Here is a 19,456-nt window from a genome sequence, read left to right as displayed (position 1 = left end):
GGGTGAGGTGACTAGGAGGGATTCAAATCGGCTCCGCCCCAGCGTTGCACGGAGGGCCGGCCCCGGGTTCCCAAATCGGCAAAGCGCGTCGCATTTCTCTCGACCGAACTCTCCACCATCAATGCCCAGAAAACCTCTGTCCAAGACAGCAGTCCACGCCGCTCTCGTCGTCAAACGCCCCTGTCGTCTCCAAGCCTCTTGCGCGCCTTTTGTCCACGGCATCAGACGGCCTCATGCAACATCATGCTGATTCTGCAAACGTTTGCGGCGCTAGACCAACACACCGCCGGCGGGTCTACCCTCTCCAACGACGATCCCCCGGCGCCCTGGTCCGAAACAGGCGGAAACCGCAAACCAAGCCGGTCTGGAGGCAATCGAGCGTTCCTGCATTGCTACGGGGTTGCCCGAGTTCGAAACGCAGCAAAACAGTGCACAAATCCAGAGCGTCATGAAGCGCTGCTGGGTTGATGGCTCGAGCCTTGAACGAGGTTCATGCTCCCACCCAAGGTGGCTGACAGAGTTTCTACGTGCGTGCATTATTCGCTGTGGCGGCGAGGAAAATGGATCAGTTTGATGAAGCACATGTCGGGGGGAAACGGAGCAGGAGGCCCATTTTATCGCCGACCGGCACCCCTGCACGACGATGCAGAGGTTGCAGCGCGCGTGCAGGCGGGCTCCAGGCTGGTTCCAGGTCTGGGCCGCCCCGAGCAGACGTTATTTGGACTACGTGCAGAGCAGACGGAGCGTCATTTTGGCTTCCTGCGAATCACGACAGGCGCACCGCACCATCCTCGCACGCAGCGACCTTCCGAAAATGAGGTCGTCGCTCACATGGCCTCAGCCGCATGGCAGAAAAAACTGATGCTGGCGTGTGGGCACGATCGACGTCTGCTCTCCGCATTCCCCCGTGCTCGTCCCACCTCTTGTTCTAGAAAGGACGGACCCGTTGGGCCTTTGCGGGGAGGGAGCCGGTTTTCAGTTGCCGACGCTGGGAGCTTGCCGCAACGCAGATTGAGTTTCCGCCGGGTTGGCTGGGCTCTGCTCGCGTCCACTATCTTCTGCTGGCTCCCGCTGCGCGCTTCCACCATTTGCCGGTGTCCGCCGGCACTTTTTTGAAGCACCCCAAGCACCATCCATCATGGTCATGACAGCATGTGGGCGCCCAGTTGCGAGCCCGCCCCCGTCGGAGATGCCCAAGCGGACCTGGCCGCCATACTGACACAGCAGCCGGGTCCACCTGGGCGCCGTCGTCTACGTACCCCGGAAACTGCCTTGTATCCCGCAAATCCATACCGCTCCCTGAATGCCCGTCTGCCTTTGCCCTCAGAGGCTTTGGTTGCTCGCGGGGAGGGGTCATTTGGTCAGCCAATATCCTCGCTTATTGGTTTTGGGTGTGCGGGCAGGCGTCTGACAAGCGTGCGGTGCTGGCGACCCTTGGCTTCCTGCCATCTGCCACTCCATCTCGTTTACAGCATCCATGCTCCGCCCGTCCCTTGATTCCTGATGCGCTTCCAACTAGCGGCCCCCCGGCACCTCGAGTGCACCGCCGGCGATGACTCCAAACACAGCCAAGCGTCAACTCTATGGCAGTCAGAGCAAGTGGCCTAGGGCCACGAGGCGTTCTGCTTTATGTTCCCTGAGCTGTACCCCGCGCACTCCGCGTTTGCCAGGTATATGGTACCTAGGCACACCGCATATCCTTCTTCTATACTCTCGCGAGTGCTCTGCGTTGTCTTGTCGATATTTGCAGCCTCGTTCTACATTTTGTTCCAAGCCCATCCTGAAAAACTTCTTCTCCGCTTGACCCACCCGGCTCCTCTCGGCTCTCTGGATTCTCTCACTCGGCCTCTCTTGCCCCGAGGCATCACCTCCGAAAATGCTCTCCAACGGCCTCCACCAATATGCCATATCCGCCTTCAACCAACTACCGTCCTCCAACCTGTTGAGCCCCGAGCAACAGCTTTCCTCATCAAGGTTTCCAGCTACGGGGTTGGATGCGTTGGCCCAGACCTCTCAGTATGCGCTGCATCACTACCCCCATACGCCTCAGGTTTTGTCTGATGGCAAAAGTTTTGTAAAACAAAGACACCATCCATACATAAACGGGCCTGCATCAACTGCAGTCCGTAACTCCAAGGCCTCAATGGCGACTGAACGATCTGGACGAAATTCGAACGCGCCTGTAAGACGGCGAATCAGCAGGGCTTGCGATCAGTGCAATCAATTGAGAACCAAATGCGATGGCAAGGCGCCCTGTGCCCACTGCGTTGGTCTGTACATCTCTCCTACTTTTCTTGCAGTGCTGACTTGAAGCAGAGTTTGGTTTGACTTGCGAATATCTTCGCGAGCGGAAGAAAAGGGGCAAAGCATCGCGCAAAGACATCGCTGCTGCGCAGGCCGCAGCAGCCGCCAGCGTCGCAGAGTCTGGACAGCATGGCTCACCTACGCGTCGAAACCTCGCTGGCGATCAACCGATCCGAGACGTGTCTGCTGAAGCTGGGCATCATGCTCACGGAGGTGACTTTTCAACCCCCCAATCAGCAGCTTCTAACCCCATGGCGCTTGGAAATCATGGAAATTCGGGGGCAATCCAATATGGTGACATGAGTCAGAGGTACGAGTCTGTCAGCGACACCTCTGACGCAGGCTCGCACCAGATGAATGCGCCAACGGACAACATGGTCACCGGATTAGCCACTCCCCGCCTCTCGAGCAATGGATTCGGAAACCAGCAAATGTCAATGTCTGACTACGGCTCCATGGATGAATTCCACCGTGCAGTATCATCGCCTACGGTGAACGGCACCTTTATCCTTCCAAGCAGTGGGAATGTGCAGCATCACCAGCTTCTCACGACCAACGGCATGCAAAACTACAACGAGCCCACCTTTAGCATGCTCAGTCCTCAAAGCCAGCACGGCCAGTCTGCTGGATTCCGCATGCAGACTGGCGAAAGCCCCATGGCCAATTTTTTGGGCAATTCCCCTGCCGACACTTCTCCTGGGTGGATGTCTTTGCCTTCGCCGTCAATGGCTACGCTCCAGTCCAACCAGAATGGCTCCAGGCCTCTTCGATACCCTGTTTTGCAACCACTGATCCCCCACATTCAAGGCATTGTGCCCACGGACCTGGCTTGCGATCTTTTGGAGTCCTACTTTAAGAGTTCAAAGTCAACTTTTATGCAGCCGGTATCACCCTACGTCCTTGGGTACGTCTTTCGAAAGCGCTCATTTCTGCGACACAGCAACCCTAGAGCCTGCAGTCCCGCCTTGCTCGCAAGCATGCTGTGGATAGGAGCGCAAACCCACGAATCAGCGTTCCTGACCTCGCCGCCGTCCTCTCGCGGAAAAGTCTGTCAAAAGCTTCTCGAAGTCACCATTGGACTGCTGAAGCCACTCATCCACAACTCCGATTCGAGCAACCACGCTTCGCCCAACTTTGCGGCCAATACGGTTATCAACGGAGTTGCGCTTGGCGGTTTTGGAGTGACAAACCCCACGGCAGGGAAATTGGCGGACGATGAAGGGGCCACGCCTGGCGCTTCTGGCGCGTTGGACGACATTGCGACTTACATCCACCTTGCCGTGGTTGTCTCGGCCAGCGAATACAAAGCTGCTAGTCTGCGGTGGTGGAATGCGGCTTGGTCCTTGGCAAGAGAGCTCAAGTTGGGCAGGGAGCTTCCGCGAAGCCACTCGCAGCCCTCCCGCGAAACCGAAGACGATGCCGACGCCGAAGGTGAGGTCGACATGGATATGGCTGTTGGTCACGGCATGAACGGCCAGCTTCCAACTCCTCCAGATGTCGTTTCGGAAGAAGAGCGGGAGGAACGACGCCGCATCTGGTGGCTGTTGTACACAATGGATCGACACCTGGCGTTGTGCTACAACCGGCCTCTGTTCCTTTTGGACGTCGAATGCGAGGAGCTTCTGCAACCGATCGACGAGCCAAAGTGGCAAGCTGGTGAATATTATCCCGAGGATCCCGATCAAATCTACGGTGAATACAGACGGCGAGGACCATGTGTCGAGGTCTCGGGACATTCAATGTTTGGATATTTTACGCCTTTGATGACGATACTCGGCGGAATCATCGACCTTGTGCATGCTAGGAACCACCCACGCTTTGGAAATCGCTTTCGAAATGGGACCGACTGGGACGAGTGTGCCACCGAAATCAGCCAGCAGCTGGAAGTCTACGAGCGCAGTCTGGGAGAGTTTGGGAAACGATTCACCACAAACATGGGGCTGGAAAACAACTTCGAATTGGACACCGAGACGACTTCAACCACCTCATCGACTTCCCGCATAACCGAATCCATCATCCAGACCAAGATGGTTGTTGCGTACGCGACTCACCTCATGCACACGCTCCATATTCTCCTCAACGGAAAATGGGATCCGATCTCGCTCTTGGACGACAACGACCTCTGGATCTCGTCGCAGTCGTTTGTGACAGCTACTGGTCACGCAGTATCCGCCTCAGAAGCGTTATCAGATGTTTTGGAGTTTGACCCGGACCTCAGTTTCATGCCATTCTTCTTCGGGATCTACCTGTTACAGGGGAGTTTTTTGCTCCTCCTGATTGCGGACAAGCTGCAAGGAGAAGCGAGTCCAAACGTCGTCAAGGCTTGCGAAACGATCGTCAGGGCACATGAGGCATGTGTGGTGACGCTCAATACCGAGTATCAGGTCAGTAAACATCACATGCCCAAAGCATCGTACAACCCAAGCTGACCAGTTTAGCGAAACTTTCGAAAAGTCATGCGATCAGCTCTGGCCCAAGTGCGCGGTCGCTGTCTCGAAGACTTTGGCGAACAGCAGCAGCGCCGTCGTGAGGTGCTTGCCCTCTACCGCTGGACCGGCGACGGAACTGGCCTTGCCCTCTAACGACCTCATGCTGCGCCTCCTTTGCCTCAGCACGCGTGCCTCATCTGTTGCTACCTCAGCGGCACAGCTGCACGCGTTGGGCTCCCTGGCGCTTGCACGATGCAGTGCAGTGCCGCACAGACAAGAGTCAGGCATGTCGCCCAGACCCAGGGTGCTAGGCCCAAAATCCAACAATCAAAAAACGGCCCTCACTCAAAGTTACTGCCGGCTGGACCTTCGGCGGCGGTCTACTTTCCCTTGCGCACGTTCGCAACGCCTGGCCATTGTATCTACGCTCTCTGTTCATTTCGGGACTTTTTTCAATTCTGGCATTGATTGCGCCGCTGGCTTTTGCAGCAAGCTGCACCGGTCAGAGTAGGGGAGTTGTTTTTGTCGCATTTTGCGCACGCAGGTTAAAGTTTTCATTTCATGTCCTCACGATTAAGGTGCGCGCCACGAGCATAACCGACACGAAGATCAGGCGATGTTTCTTTTCCAGTTCACTTCATTTTTCATGACGACTCCATGTCACTCATGACACGACACATATACCCCTCCGCGGACGGCAGCTGGTGCTGTCGCTGCGAATTTTGACAGGTTCTGTTCTACCCGCCTGCGCGCTTGCATCAAGGTCGTTCCACCGAGCTAGGCTAGCTCGACCAACACGACGAAGATATGACAAAATATCAAAACTGTTCGGAGTACACTCTTGGATTGGAAGGTGACTGCATTGCTGTTCTCACATTCTGCTGCAGCGACTGTGCAAGGAACTAGGTGGTTTGGATAGATGAGATGGATGGGCGTCATTGTCTCGGATTCCCGCCGCTCACCCGCAGCGGGGCGGCCAGCAAGCGGTACGGGTTGACTTAGCCTCACAGCAGATGCTTACCGTGCAGCAATCTCTCCTGCCCTTTTCGGCGGCGCTTGATGATGGAAAATCCACCTAATCAAACGTCTACAGCGGTTCTCTTCCACTGCCACCACGACTTCATTTCCACTGTCTACAGCTGTGTTCCGGGTTCGCGTGCCCCACAAACTTCATGACCACCGCGGGGGCGGGGGCGGTGGCGTCGACGGGAGGCGCGAAGAAGCCCATGAGCTCGTGGCGAGGTAGGTGAGCACGTTGTGCACCGCCGCCTCCTCCACATCCCGGTCCACCCCAGGAGACACTTGGGCAGTCGGCGCGCAGCGCTCGCTGCATCTTATTCAGACACTTATTTTTACGAGAGCTTGACCACGTATGCATGTACTGTCTCTATATGCATAAATGAGCTTTGTTGTGTTTTTACCAGCAAAGTCGTTGAGGACGACGCATGAGCGGGCAGTCTAGACTCGACGCTGGTTGCCCAAGCACAACATACAGATACAGACGCCGCCGCCGCGACTCGTGCAACACACGCTGTTTATTCTTTTTCTCATCTCCCGCGGCGGCCGCGGACGCTAGGCATGTTGCGCCTTTTCGCAGCATTCGCTCCATCTCCAATCGGCGCCGCCGACGTCGGCGGTCGTCGGTGTTTGTTTTGCTTAGCTTTGGCTCGTTGCAGGGCTGACCGACGCACCGTGGACCCAGCAGTGCGGGAGGGGGGCGTGCTGTTTATTGGGAGCAGAAACTCAAGTCAGGCCTTACTCAGCGGCTTTCCCAATAGTCGAGAAGTCTAGACACGATTCAAGATGCGCAGGGATGGTTGGAGCTGGAAAGCATGTTTGCTTTCAGGGTTGGGGATTGCGGCTGCGGATGGGAGGGATGAGGGAAGTGAAGTGGTGATTGATCGCTTACTCTAAACGGTTTGTGCAGACGCATGTTGTCGATGCGAACGGTGAGAAGTTTCAACACCAAAGTTGTCGCTAGCTGTTCGTCCACTGACTGATGATGGAATAGAACCGGAGCTTTGTGGACACCAACCTGCGTCGCCTTGCATTCGCGCACGGCATGCACACATGGCTACGATGCAACGTTCTGACTCGACCGACATCATGTATGGACGGCAAGCGGCCGCATCGAAGGTTGAGAGAAGAGCTTTGGAACTTGCCGGGCTTTTCAAATAATATGCAGCCCCGAAAAAGAAACAGAACAGGACTGCGTAGTATTGGGGCAAGAGGAGGGGCAACACAAACGCATACGACAAGGGGGGAGAACAACGACAATGCTGGCCGGCAGCGCAAACCCCTGACCATGGATACCTCAGGCAAGAACAAAAGCCACTGCGTCACTATTCCCGTTCTCTGTTCGCCTCAGGCCGCTGCATCCCAGCCACGACCTGTCAACGACATCCCTTCGAGTCCTCCAAACCTTACCCGTGGGTACATCCTGCCCTCCAACCCACTAGCGCTGCCACTCGATCAAATCACTCGCCACACCAGAAGCTCTGATGCCGTTCTCGAACGCACGACGAAGGACATGAGGGGCGCAAATCAATCGCGATGGAGTCAATCGTACAACCCCTACCGCCGCAGCCATCGTCGACGTTGGGCAGCTGCAGGACCACTGGTCGCTCAAACGCTCACGCTATAAAAGGATCAGGTATAAGGCTGAGTAAACAAGGGTACCACGAGCGCGCCAACGGACAGCGAATGTTCTACGATCGTTCTCGAGGTGTTGGCGCTACGCGCGTATCCTGAGGCCACAATGAGCGACCCGACAAAGCGTTCCCTGCCGCGTATTTTTAGCTGGACGGAGGAGAGAAGCGCTTCATGTCCGCGCGTCTCTTATGAATGGGGTACGGTCGCTATGACGGTCAAGGAGCAGGTTTTGATGGCGAATGGTGATGAGTTGCTGTGTTGGTTCGAGTGCCCGATTCAGACGTGTGGTTTGTGCCCGAGTTGGACGAGGAGATCTGAAGCGTCGCAGACGAGACGAATGTGATGAGACGATTCGGTCGAATCTTGCACCGAGCAAGCACACCTCTACACCTTCATCGACGGCGAGGAGGTTGGCATCAGGGAAGACAGTCGGCCTATCAGCACAGCATCTACGATACGGAGCTAGAAGGTCTAGCCGAACTCTCAAGAAGAGGTAAAGGGGTTAGCGCAGGTGTGTTTGGCACCCACCCCAACCGCTACTCTAGCCCGACGCCGATGCTGGTCACACGTTTCGGCTTTCCGCGACTGCATTCCCGGTCGTTCACGGTCTCGCAAGTAACAGCAAACAGCAACACCCCATCACTTTGCTGTCTGGATGCTCTCGTACCGTCTCGTACCGGCTCTCGTCATCGTCCCTTTTGCGCAATTGTGTCCGTGAGCGGACTCTCCCCGTAGTATCAGCCACCCGTCAAGCAACTGGCGTCAGAAGAGAGCAGAGACACAGCGTCCCAAGCGCGGCAACGGGCGACTCTTCCACGCCCGATCTCCGGGAGGCATGCTATGCCGGGGCAGCAGTTAGTCGGGTCGGCAACAACCCAAGCAGCACGACACATTCACATCGCCCGCACCCAGGAGCGCGCTTTTCCATCGCATCTTCATGCCTCAAAATGTCCGAGAAACATCCACATCTCATTAGGCAGAGAAAAGAGGCGTGATTGGGGTCGACGAGTCGGTCCGCCGCGGGCTTGGTCGCTCGTGTTTGACCTTCGACAACCTCGACCTCCAGCATCACGCTGCTGGATGTGATGCCCTCATCTATCTCTAGGTGGTGGCCGAAGTTTGTGCTACGGGGGCCCACCATCCACCCGTCCGATCACGCACAGCTCACTGGGTCTGGCGAAAGTCTGTCGGTGTTTAGGTTTCACTGCTCCCCGCCTGCCGGCCGCGCTGCTGCTGGACGTGCGCGCCAGGGACGACTGGCATCCCAGCTGTAGGTGTACTGATCCCGGCTACTGCAAGTGCCACTGGTTGACACTGACGTGCGCTCCAACGTCGGCGTTTTTGCAGCAGCAGCACAACTGCCGAAGCTGACGAATTGTTTGGGATTCACCCATCAGATTTGGCGACCGGCTGGCAGGTAACTAGCTAGCTAGCTTGCTGGCCCCCGGGAGGAGCGGAGACAAACGCCAGGGGTGGAGAGGAGCGGGACGGCGATCGATCAATGTTTCGGAGTCTATCTCGCCTGGGTGTTGCCCGCCGGCGCCTACGCTTAAGCGCTTGTCTGCTCTTTCTGGCAACAACACCAAAGAGCAGGACCTTGAAGTTAGCTGAGGATCTATACGCGATGGCTCCGTGGATGATGGCGTCAGCTGGCGTCATTGAAGGAGCATTGCGACGGCCGCACATGTGCTCAGTGCGCAAGATTGACGGCGTGGGGTCATGAGTTGTTGGTCAACGATGCAGCACTAGGTCGCTGGTGGTGGGCCCAAGTCATCGGGGATGCAGAGCGTTGCTGGATGCTTGCTTGCGTGTGTGGATGGAGGGTGGACGGATGGTATGCGAGCATGGCACGGTCATCGCACGGCGCCATGGAGATCACGAAAATCAATCGTGGAGATTTGCGGACATGACGCGCGCGATTACGCTTTTGGACTTCTGCTGCTGCCATCACTCATGCCTGTCTGCGTCTGTCCTTGTCGTGCCTCTTCCATTCGCCGTCCGCCGATGCGCGCACAAACAACCGCCTCCGCTTCCGCATCTTGCGACGCAGGCGCGGATCGGCCTCTCTCCCTCCTCAACCCTCAGCCAAGAGCACAGGAGGTGGTTGGACACTCTGAAAAGGGGAGGCTGGGTGGATGAGATGCACGGACGGCTTTCGACGAGCGCTCAACCGTCCCATCCATCCTGGAGCGCATCCTCTGTTTTGGACTGATGATGTCCCAAGACGTCCCAAGCCCGGAAAGCAGCAGATTCCCCGCTCGCCCGGCGGCTGCGCGATGTGATGCGATGCATGCCATGCGCGCGCAACGGCTCAGCGCCCGTCTTGCCGCCCCTGTTCCCGTGTCCCAAGCTTCTTCTGGAGTTTTCTGGAATCTTCAGGAAGAAGCGGGTTGCTTGGACTAGTAGACGATCTCAGGGGCATTAAGAAATTTTGTAGGTGATGTGATGGTGTTTCTGTTTGGGCGTCAGGAGAAAAGGGGCATTCGACTCTTTGTTGCAGAGGCCTTGCGATATCCTCGCTGGCTGTAGTGGTAGACGGTGATGAGCGTCAAGAATGTCAAGCTGGAAAAAACAAAAAGAGCAGACAATGCTTCGACCCGCGAGGATGATGGACATATCAGAATATGTCTACGACAGACTGCGAGAAGTATATTCTTGAGACACCTGCGTCCGCCGCTTTGCTCTAAACATCAGTGAATAGTGGACTTCTCTTTCAAGTGAACTAGATGTGAATTCACCACCAATAGCAGAGGACTTTCCCATTTGCTTCACTGTCCGATGTAGAACCGCAGCAGATCCAAAGTTTGTTCGCTGGAACCGCATCACTTTCACGCAACATTTGTTCTCTGGAAGCTGATGGCCCCTCCAAACGGCCATCAACTACAAAAGGATACATTTCTCTCGTGAAGGTCACTCCTTTTCTTCTCTCCAACCCACCCTACTATTATTCTCTTTCCAAATATAACGTGCTGGAAGCCCAGAAACTCCCTCCAACTATAGCTCGCCGGACGTCCAGCGGCGCCCTTCAACCAAAGTTAGCCGACCCCGCGTCCCTACACCAAAGTGATCAAGAGTACAAAAGAACCCCCCCCCCCCTCCCTCCCAACCCCGGTGTCGTCGAACCATCTTGCTGACTCTCCAATCTAGGTCCGCGAGATCGTCCAACTAAAGTCGATCGGAACCACCCTCTCAAAGCTACCGTGCATCCCGTTTCTGGACTAGCGTCCATCTTCAGACTGACTGGAGAGGTATTTCGAAATCTCTGTTCGCTCTTGAAGGATCGTCCTGACACTCCACGCTCCGCCAAGCTTTTGTTGGCTGGGAATCGACGCATCGGGCTACTCGGATCCACATGTCGATCTGACCTTTTTTTCGACTGAAAGTCCTGGGGTTGGAACTTTCTCAAGCACTGCAAAAAATGGAATTGCCGGAGAATGAACACTCTTGGCAGGGCCATAACAACGACAGCAGGGGCTTCATCCATCCAGAACAGCAGACGCAGAGTCTCTGGTCGAGGAGATTGTCCAATTTCGGACTTGAAGTTGAGAAATGTGAGCGTGTCTCTCTGGTCCAGCTTTACAACGCTAACACAATGCAGTTCCACCCATTGACTGGAGCGACCCTGATGATGACGACATTTCCCTTCCGGACTACAGCCAGCTTGCCCTCCAGATGCTCTACGTGGCGTCTCCAAGGTTTTTGAGTACTCTCGAACAGTCTGATGGTACCTTTGAAGCCCAATCTGCAATAGACAAGCGCGAGAATCTATTTGAAGGTTTTTTCTTCGGTGCGTGGATGCACGTAGCGAAGGGTACCCTTTTTTGCGGAAAATTCGGCACATTTCTCTCCAACATTCAGGATGATTGCCATCTTCTGAAAGTCCAGCACGAAGACAAAGCGAGGGTATGGCGTCTATATATCAACGAGGAATATGTCTCATGGAGGCACCTGTTCAACGTCTACATGGATCCCGAAGATATCGACGTTACTGGCGACGCCCAGTTCACGTCGGCACAGACATTTGTCAAGCCAAACGGCCTTCCAGCGTACCTGAGCGTCGACTTTGGTCTCGAGCACAGCTTGGCCGTGAAAGGGCCCCCCGGAGAGACGTGGTTTCCAACCGGAATCTTCACCATCAAGTTTCGCTGCGAAGATGGTTCAATGCGCAAGACTTCTGTTAGCTGGGTTGGTGGAGTCTACAGCTTTGACAAGGATAACAAAGAGCTTACCCGCGTCATCTTCGACTGGGGTCGCGGTACAGTCGGCATCAGCGAGACTGGACACTGGTCTACGGATCCTCCGACCAGGCGCTCCAGGAAAGAGGTGGAGCTTGAGATGCAGGATTGCGGCTATACCCCAAGCTTTATGCTATTCCGGCACGTCTGATACAGTCGCACAGAGGCATGAATGGCAGCGAGAGGCGCAGACTGGGGTGGAGTGAATAGAAGAGAGCGGTGTGGCTACAAAACGGATGAAGATTGGCAGGACAGGATTTCTAGCTTGGAAAGAGCCGCGGTGGATGGATGAAATGGCTCGAGGGTAATGGCGCTGAAACCCTCAAAATACTGGAAGGAAGGTCTTCCAGCAGGGCGAGAATTCTGCCTCTGACGTGAGTCGAAGTAAGGATTGACAACTCGGGCAGAAATCAAGAATTTTCGAAATCTTTGGTGCGTGCAACTCCTGGATATACCCGTAATCTTAGGGCCTAGACAGTCGACAAACACAACACGAATGCTCCTTGTAGTCATCACATCACATGCTCAAATGTCTAAGTCTTCAGGTAGCAAGGCACCTGAGGACTCCCTGTTTTCACACGTCTTGACTCGCGAACTATCGAAGTCTTCAGGCGGTGGCGTGCTTGAATCTCCCAATATATACACAATGTGACTTTAAAATTTCGGCCCATAAGGTTAACTTGCTAAATAACTAAGTCTTCAGGTAGTGGATGCTTGATAACTCCTTAAATACACACATCTTGACTTTAAAATAACCAAGTCTTCAGGCAATGGGATACCTGATGACTCCCTGTACACACGCATCTTGACTTCAGAATGACCAAGTCTTTAGGTGATAAGGTGCTTGGTAACTCCCCATATACACACGGCGTGACTTCAAAATTTGGGCGAATGAATTCGACTCGTCAAATGACAAAGTGTTCAGGTAGTAAACGCTTGATGACTCCTTGTATGCTCGCATCTTGTTTTCGAAATAGCTAAGTCTTCAGGTGACGGGGTGCTTGAAGACTCCCTGTGCGCACGCAACTGAACTTCAAAGTTTGGGCACAAGAGAAGCTTGCGCCCATGCCACTCAGGCTGGCAATAGCCGCCATCGCGACAGTCTTTTTGCCCAGGCCGACGTCAAGAGCAAGAAAACCATATCCAAGCTTGTTGAGCATGTGTGCCGTCCAACTTAAAGCAAGAATTTGATGCGGTCTGAGAATCCTTGAACTCCCTTCGACATGCCAGGAACCTTCGTCGTCTATGTCGAAATCAAGAGATGTGCAGGCTTCGGAAAAGTGCACCGAGGGCGCAGACGCGCAATTGAGCGCATTTTGGAGTTCGTGGAACTTCCTGATCTCTTCCGCCTTCTCGCCTGCCGCCCTGATCGAAGTGGTGTCCGGATCGAGGTTTCCGTGGAGTGATGAATTCGAGACGGGAAGATTGGCGAAGTGATCAAGGGGGCCGCCCTTCATGGTAGGGTACTCAATACCACCTCGCTTGACCATTGATTGAAAAAGGCTGTCGAGAACTTTCGCTCGACGCTTGGCGGGTAAGGGCTTAGAGGAAAATGTCTCGCCTGACGTCGTCGCAATTTGACCGAGAATCAAAGCCTGTGTCTTTTCAAAATCCGGAGCATCTATCGATTCGTCTTCAGAGTAGGCGTCCGAATCAGGATCCGGTTCAGAGTCGTCCTCAGAGTGGGATGCAGCGGCTTTGGCCTTGGTGATATCCGCGTCTGTGAAAAAATTGACGGTTATCGCAGGCATGGTTCGCGACCTTCCAGACTTGTTGGATGAGGAGCGCTTCTTTTGTCTCTCCATGCAGCGAAGAAGCATGGCAAGTCGTAACCAGTCCTCGGGATGGACGCCGTCGATGAAATCAGACTCGTCGTTGTCGACCAATGGACCAGACAAGCAACCGTGCGGAAGGTGTGGACGGATCCTCCAGGCAGAGAAGATGAGGTTGCCGTAGATGATATCCTCCTCGCTCTTGAGAAAATCGGCTGCACCTTGACCGAGCTCCTCTGTCGATGCAGCGCTCAAAGGGAATGCGCAGTGGTCAAACCCGGCCATGATCTTGGCGCGGAAACTTCTGTTCTCGAGCATTGCCTTGACTCGCGGGATGGTGATGTTGTGGTTGTTGGGTTTGAAGGCCAGCCAATCCGAGGCCTTCGAGACAAGACGGCCAGCCTCATCGTCGTCACTTGGAGTCGCGTTGATGAGTTCCCGCAAAGGCTTCGTGCTGTCGAAGTTCAGGTACCCCGACATAAGCGGCATGTTTTGAGCGAAATTGGAATCGTGGATGAGGCGAGCGCCACTGGGATTGCATCTGAAGGAATTCCAGATGCCCATCAACATCTCCTTCTTCGTCTTCTTCGGCTTTAATGGAGTGGATGGTGTGGTGGGAGTGGTGGGAGTGGTGGGGGCAGATAAGTCGCCTGTTGGCGCCGACATTTTGACTGCAGACGGGAAGGAATCTGTGATGGTTGTTAGTGCAAAGCAAAATAAAAGTGTAGAGGGGAGAGGAAAATACCTTTTGGTGAAGTCGTCAAAAAGCTCGCCTGAGGAGCGTTACGTCTATAGACGTAAGAGTGATGGAGAAGAGGGCTTTCCTGAGGAGCATTATGTCTATATAGGTAAAATTGGCGGTGGCGAAGAGTGCTGCTCGGGGGAGCGTCGCGTCTATGGTCCAGTCAAGGAGATATACGAAAATGAAAGTGCTGACCAGCTGTTGTTTGACAACCCCGTTTGGGAATCTACATGCCAACGAGGAGCAATCAGATACATCTGCGTGTCGAACATAGTCGGATTAGAAAAATTTGCAGGTCTGCAAGCTGCAAGTCGTGTGTCCCGAGGCAACGCAGCGCCTTGTGCTTGTAAATCTGAAGATTTAGCGCTCAATCGAAAGACTCAAAAGTCAAGCAAAAGGAGAGGATCATTGACTAAGCCTGATATGTAGGAGCTCCCGGATATACTCAGGCAAATCGACTATCTGCAAGCAAACCAAGAAGCAAGATCAGCACCAAACACCAAAACTTTTGTCCTCCAAATTCACTGCCGACTCCCCGGCCAAGTCCGCAGCCAAATGTAAAGGAAAGAAAGCAAGAAACAAATCAGCACCCGTAAATGTCAAAACTTTTGTCGTCCACCAAGTTCAGCCGCCAAATTGGTCTTACCCCTTAAAACCAGGACTCCTCACGTGACGCTTGCCTCTTCGCCGGATTCTCCGGCTCACTACTGGCGGCTCGCTTGTTCGTTCTGACAGGCTCGTCCTCGGCCACGCCTGCAGGTTGACTGCCACTGGATTCCTCATCCAGAACGACAACTGAATCAGCGCGGTCAGAAGCGGGCTGACCTGGTCGCTCTCCCGTCGGTTGGACGGTGGTCTCGTTCGCGGGGACTGTATTATTCTGAGTAGCATGGGGCTGGTCTTGAGGGTGCTCAACATTTGGACGTTCAGTTTCTTCCGCGTTTTGTGTGGCGACCGTCTCTGCCCGACCCGCGTTGGCTTGACCTGTAGCGGCTCGACCTGTGTTGGCTGGAGGCGGTCCTCCGGACTCCAAGAGCTGCTTCAAACTTGCCCTGTGCCAACCATGTCGAGGCGACGAGAAGCCGTAGGCCTCCATGTACAGAGGCGTTGTCCTTTCAATCAGAGCCTGAATGGCTCTGTTGTTTGGGTCGTTCTCGTCAATCTGCCGACCGAGATCCTCTTCGTTCAACGGATTGCCCGCGGAATTACCCTCTTCAGCGCCAGAAGTAGCGTCGTTCGAATCCTCGGAGTCGCTGCTTTCGTCCCGCATTGACGAGTCTTCGTCTGACTCTTCGTCTCCATTTCCTGCTTCTCCTGGATCTCCAAGGTCCGCCAAGACTGCCGTCTGTACGATGGCTTTGTGGGCAAACCGCCCCTGAAGGATGTGATCGTACGAAGCTACCGTCGTGACCGTGATGAAGATTGGCGACTGCTCCTGGCCCATGCGCCAAGTTCTACCGATAAGCTGATCCAGAATGCGGGGAGACGGGAAGATTGGAAAGTCCAGGAGGACTGAGATGTAGCACGCCTGCTGCGCGTTGAAAGCGCAAGCTCCCAAGTTGGTATTGACGGTCATCACGGTCGTACCGTTGCACCGTTCATTGAATGCTTTGAAACGACTCTCACGAGCATCCGGCTCAACTGCTGAGTTGACTGACACAAAACCAATACCGAGGCACTCCAAAAAGAGGTCCAGAATCAGGTGGGTGTATGGCGACGACACAAAGACCAGCAGCTTGGTCTTTCGTTCGAAAATAACCTGCAACAGTCAGCAAAGAGCTTTAAAGACCTCCTGCGTCCATTGACACAGCATTTCATATCCTTCTGAATGCTTTGTGGTTAGAGAAGACTTACCTCCTGCAGGATTCCGGCCAGATACGCCCATTTGGGATGCAGTGAACAGATGAACTGGGCCCTCTCTTTTCCTGAATCGGGGACTGGTAGAATAGGGATATCCTCACCCGAAGTGATTGACTTGAAGAGAAATGTAAATCCACTGTCGGGTCTTGTCATCATTTCATGGACTGTGTTGGCAGACTTGCTTCCCATCTTGTCCATCACCTTTCCAGAATAGGCGTTTGAAGCTAGCTGGACCAGCTCTTTGTGCGCGAGGCCGTTGAGCTGGCCACATTCATAAAAGCCAGGTTCAGACTCATCATTGGAGCCACTGTGGAGTTTTGCCGCAATCTTTTCGAACGAGCGGTCGTGAATTTTTTGTTGGCGTTGTTTGAAGCGAAGCTCAACCACAAGAGGTTTATATGGTTTGATGTCTCCACCAACCACCTCATCGAGTCCAAAGGGACTCAAACTCTGGCCCTTGTAGAAGCGGAGGAAGCAGAACCGCATGATAGGTCGGACGACTCGAAGCGAGTTCTGAGCTGTCCGGACCAACTTATCGTCGGCCGTGGAGTAACCAAGATACCTTTTGAATGAGGCGGGATGAAGCAGCGGCAAGAACTTGGGGTCCGCTGCTACAGAACTCGGTAGTTCCTCAGCTAATTCCCCGTAGAACTTGCGACTTTCGTGGACTTCCATATCTGCAACAAGAACTCGGGCCACTGCCGTATGCCAAGCGAGCTCGATCAATCCATGAAGGTCTCTGGGTGTCTGCAAAATTGGTGTTGAAGTAAGGCCTAGGATCTTGTCGGCACGTGTCCTGCTGATGGACGTGTGGGTCTTGGTAACCACATTCTTGGCCTTGTGGGCCTCATCGAGAATGATGAGACCAAACCGACCTTGGAGGCGACTCTCGTACCTATCCAATTTCTTTTGATCCTTTTGCTTTTTCGTCAACGTCTCGTCTGCGTCGATTTCTGCATTGGAAGCTGTGCCCTCTCGCCTTTCCATGGTCTCGTCTCGGTACTTGGTGTATGTGGTGACGATGACCTTGTGCGCTGTGGCTGGATCGTGCTGGTCTAGTCGGTCAAGGAACAAAATCAACCGGTCGAACGATGGACCGATGGATCGTCTCGCAAGCGCATCGTTCGGGTTACCGTACCATTGGTGTGCTGTGATTCCGGGGAATGTCTCGAACTCATCAAACCAACCCATCACACCATTTCGAGGAACCAAGACGAGAGTTGGCTTGTAAATCTGAAGATTTTCCTCTGGCAGCTGAGGAGCCTGTGCATTCGCCGCAATCTGTTCAATCAAGGCCGCTGCGACCTTTGTTTTTCCCAGTCCGACGTCGCTACTGATGTAGGCAAATCCAAGCTTGGTGATCATGGCCAATGCCCAACCCACGCTGAGCACCTGGTGGGGCTTGAGAACCCGTAAGCCTCCAAGTAACCATCTGCCGGGGTCAGTGGAAAGGCCCAAGGCATTGCGAGCTTCGCCAATGGCACGTGGACTGGCGGCCGTCTTGTTGAGAATTGCTTGCAGCTCATAGAATCGTTCGACAGACTCGGCATCATCTTGAATCTCATCTTCAGGCTCGCTGGAGTCGTCGGCCTCGTCGGATGCTTCAGAAATCAAGCGATCTGGGTTGTGTCCCTGCAGCGATGAGAAGTATGTCAGAGGGGTATCTTCTGCTCGTAGCTTTGGGAACTGAACACAGCTGCGGCCGTGTCGCTCCCACAAACCCTTCAGGACCTTTTTCTGCTGTTTCGGCTGAACTGGCTTGTTGTAGGGGAACTTCTTCATTGAAGAAGCCATGCTTTTGACAGCCTCGTTTTGGCGTGCGTCCCTTTCTGCTTCGGTAAGGATACGAGGAGGGTGCAGTCCTTCATCTATTGACTCGTAGTCGTCGTCGGATGGGCCTTCGCTCTCCGGCCAGAGAGCCTCGTTGCGGACGGCGATGGGTGCGTTTGCCAGCTTCTCTTAAGCCTTGCTAAAGAAATCCGGAAGCCTGTGTCGGGGCTGATGGGGATTGACGGTCTTGCGCAGATTCGGATGATCTCGTACATACTGAGGGAGAAATCGAAGTAAGCACACAGCCCTCATCCAGTCTTCGGGATGGAAACCCATGATTTTCCGAGCATTCGCAAAGTCGGGGCAAAGAGCACCGGTGATGTCATTGGCATGTCGAAGCCGGAGAATGCGATATGCGGCATAGAACACATTCATGTTGGCCCAAAATCGGCCCTTTTTCTCGAAGAAAACAGAGGCCTTGTCAGCGGAAAGGGTAGGAGGAGGCTCTTTGGGCAGAGGAATGGTCGTCTGGCTGTCGTCGAACATTGGCTTGAGGACTTGGCCGAATTCGGGGCTGTCAAGAAACAGCTTGATTCCCGTCCAGTAAATGCTGAAGACTTTGCCGCCATTCGACTCCTGGAGGGCGTCTTGAATCGCCATGTAACAAGAAACCCAGCCGGAAATTGTGCTGGGGACTTGGTTGAATCTACTACCACCGGCTTTGTACTTCTCAGGATCCACATCCCTGGCGATTTGGTGAAGCTTGGTAACGCTGAGATGGACATAGCCCGCGACCCGAGATGGATTCTTTAGAATGCCTTGGATATCCAAGACACAGACGCCCTTGGGATTTGTTTCCGAAGCCTTTTTCACATCTTCCAGCCTCTTCTCTGTTGGCTTAATGGTTGACGACATGGCGAATGGTCTTGCAGCCCATGGGTGAGCGTAGCGTCAACCAATGCCAGAGTTGCAGGTGATCTTGGCCGTAGGGTACTTCGTGTGTGGACGGAAGTATTGAGTCTGATCTGACTCAGTTGGTGCCAATGATGCGATCCGGGGGCGGAGAGATCGGTTCGAGCAGTGAGCTCTAAATCTGAAGATTTCCGTCCAGCCTGTAAGAAATGGATTAGCAGATATCCGAGCTACACTTGCACAAGTGAAGTGAGAGGCTTACTGCTGAAGTTGGCAATCGACCGGTAGATGGCGTGCAAGCGGCGAAAAGCTGTGTGATCTGGAGGAAAGAGGCCAGGCAGATTGACGAGCTGTAAATCTGAAGATGTAGATCAGACCTGGCCGGAGAAGTCAGCAGAAGCTCGAGGTGTTCTTGCTCAAGTGAAGTGAGAGACTTACCACTGGTAGATGGCGCGTTGGCGATAGATTGCTCTTTTTGCCTGGCTGCAACTGGCCAGGGAGCGTTACGTCTATAGACGTAGGGCGATGGTGAAGTGATCAAAGGACTGCCCTGAGGAGCATTACGTCTATAGACGTAAGGTTGAGGGTGGAGTGATGAGAGAGCTCTGAGGAGCGTTACGTCTATAGACGTAAGGTTCGTGATCGTGGTGGAGGTGGAGGAGGATGGAGTGGAGAGTAAGGAAGATGGTTTGGAGTGAAGGAAGAATCTCTTAAGTATCTGATTTCGCTGCCAAAAAGGGAAAGTCTTGCCCGGTCAACGTTGAACGTCGTAGGACGTAG

At 54.2% G+C, this 19,456-nt stretch overlaps 5 protein-coding genes across 5 annotated transcripts; 3 read left to right on the top strand and 2 right to left on the bottom strand.

The window, feature by feature from the left end:
* Positions 1-1,876: 1,876 nt before the first annotated feature.
* BKA78DRAFT_250458 (fungal-specific transcription factor domain-containing protein) lies at positions 1,877-4,886 on the top strand (the record flags this gene model as incomplete). Its single annotated transcript, XM_066884575.1, has 3 exons — positions 1,877-2,270; positions 2,314-4,688; positions 4,743-4,886. The coding sequence occupies 3 exons, from the start codon at positions 1,877-1,879 to the stop codon at positions 4,884-4,886; spliced, it is 2,913 nt and encodes a 970-aa protein (XP_066744825.1).
* A 1,502-nt stretch (positions 4,887-6,388) lies between these two features.
* BKA78DRAFT_142489 (uncharacterized protein) lies at positions 6,389-7,513 on the top strand. The gene is made up of 3 exons (XM_066882799.1): positions 6,389-6,682; positions 6,745-7,298; positions 7,381-7,513. The coding sequence occupies exons 1-3, from the start codon at positions 6,665-6,667 to the stop codon at positions 7,400-7,402; spliced, it is 594 nt and encodes a 197-aa protein (XP_066744824.1). The 5' UTR covers positions 6,389-6,664; the 3' UTR covers positions 7,403-7,513.
* Positions 7,514-10,593: 3,080 nt separating this feature from the next.
* On the top strand, positions 10,594-11,771 carry BKA78DRAFT_370770 (uncharacterized protein; the record flags this gene model as incomplete). The annotated part of the gene is made up of 2 exons (XM_066892689.1): positions 10,594-10,936; positions 10,984-11,771. Exons 1-2 carry the CDS (start codon positions 10,804-10,806, stop codon positions 11,769-11,771), a joined length of 921 nt encoding a protein of 306 aa, XP_066744823.1. The 5' UTR covers positions 10,594-10,803.
* Positions 11,772-12,597: 826 nt separating this feature from the next.
* BKA78DRAFT_353199 (uncharacterized protein) lies at positions 12,598-14,058 on the bottom strand (the record flags this gene model as incomplete). The annotated part of the gene is made up of 1 exon (XM_066891508.1): positions 12,598-14,058. The coding sequence occupies one exon, from the start codon at positions 14,056-14,058 to the stop codon at positions 12,598-12,600; it is 1,461 nt and encodes a 486-aa protein (XP_066744822.1).
* A 492-nt stretch (positions 14,059-14,550) lies between these two features.
* On the bottom strand, positions 14,551-18,679 carry BKA78DRAFT_344014 (P-loop containing nucleoside triphosphate hydrolase protein; the record flags this gene model as incomplete). The annotated part of the gene is made up of 3 exons (XM_066890440.1): positions 14,551-15,893; positions 15,989-17,950; positions 18,038-18,679. 3 exons carry the CDS (start codon positions 18,677-18,679, stop codon positions 14,784-14,786), a joined length of 3,714 nt encoding a protein of 1,237 aa, XP_066744821.1. The 3' UTR covers positions 14,551-14,783.
* Positions 18,680-19,456: the final 777 nt, after the last annotated feature.

Source organism: Phyllosticta capitalensis, assembly GCF_038381095.1.
Source record: "Phyllosticta capitalensis strain CBS 128856 chromosome Unknown BKA78scaffold_5, whole genome shotgun sequence".
Taxonomy (NCBI): Eukaryota; Fungi; Ascomycota; class Dothideomycetes; order Botryosphaeriales; family Phyllostictaceae; genus Phyllosticta; species Phyllosticta capitalensis.
This window is presented reverse-complemented; position numbering and strand designations above follow the sequence as displayed.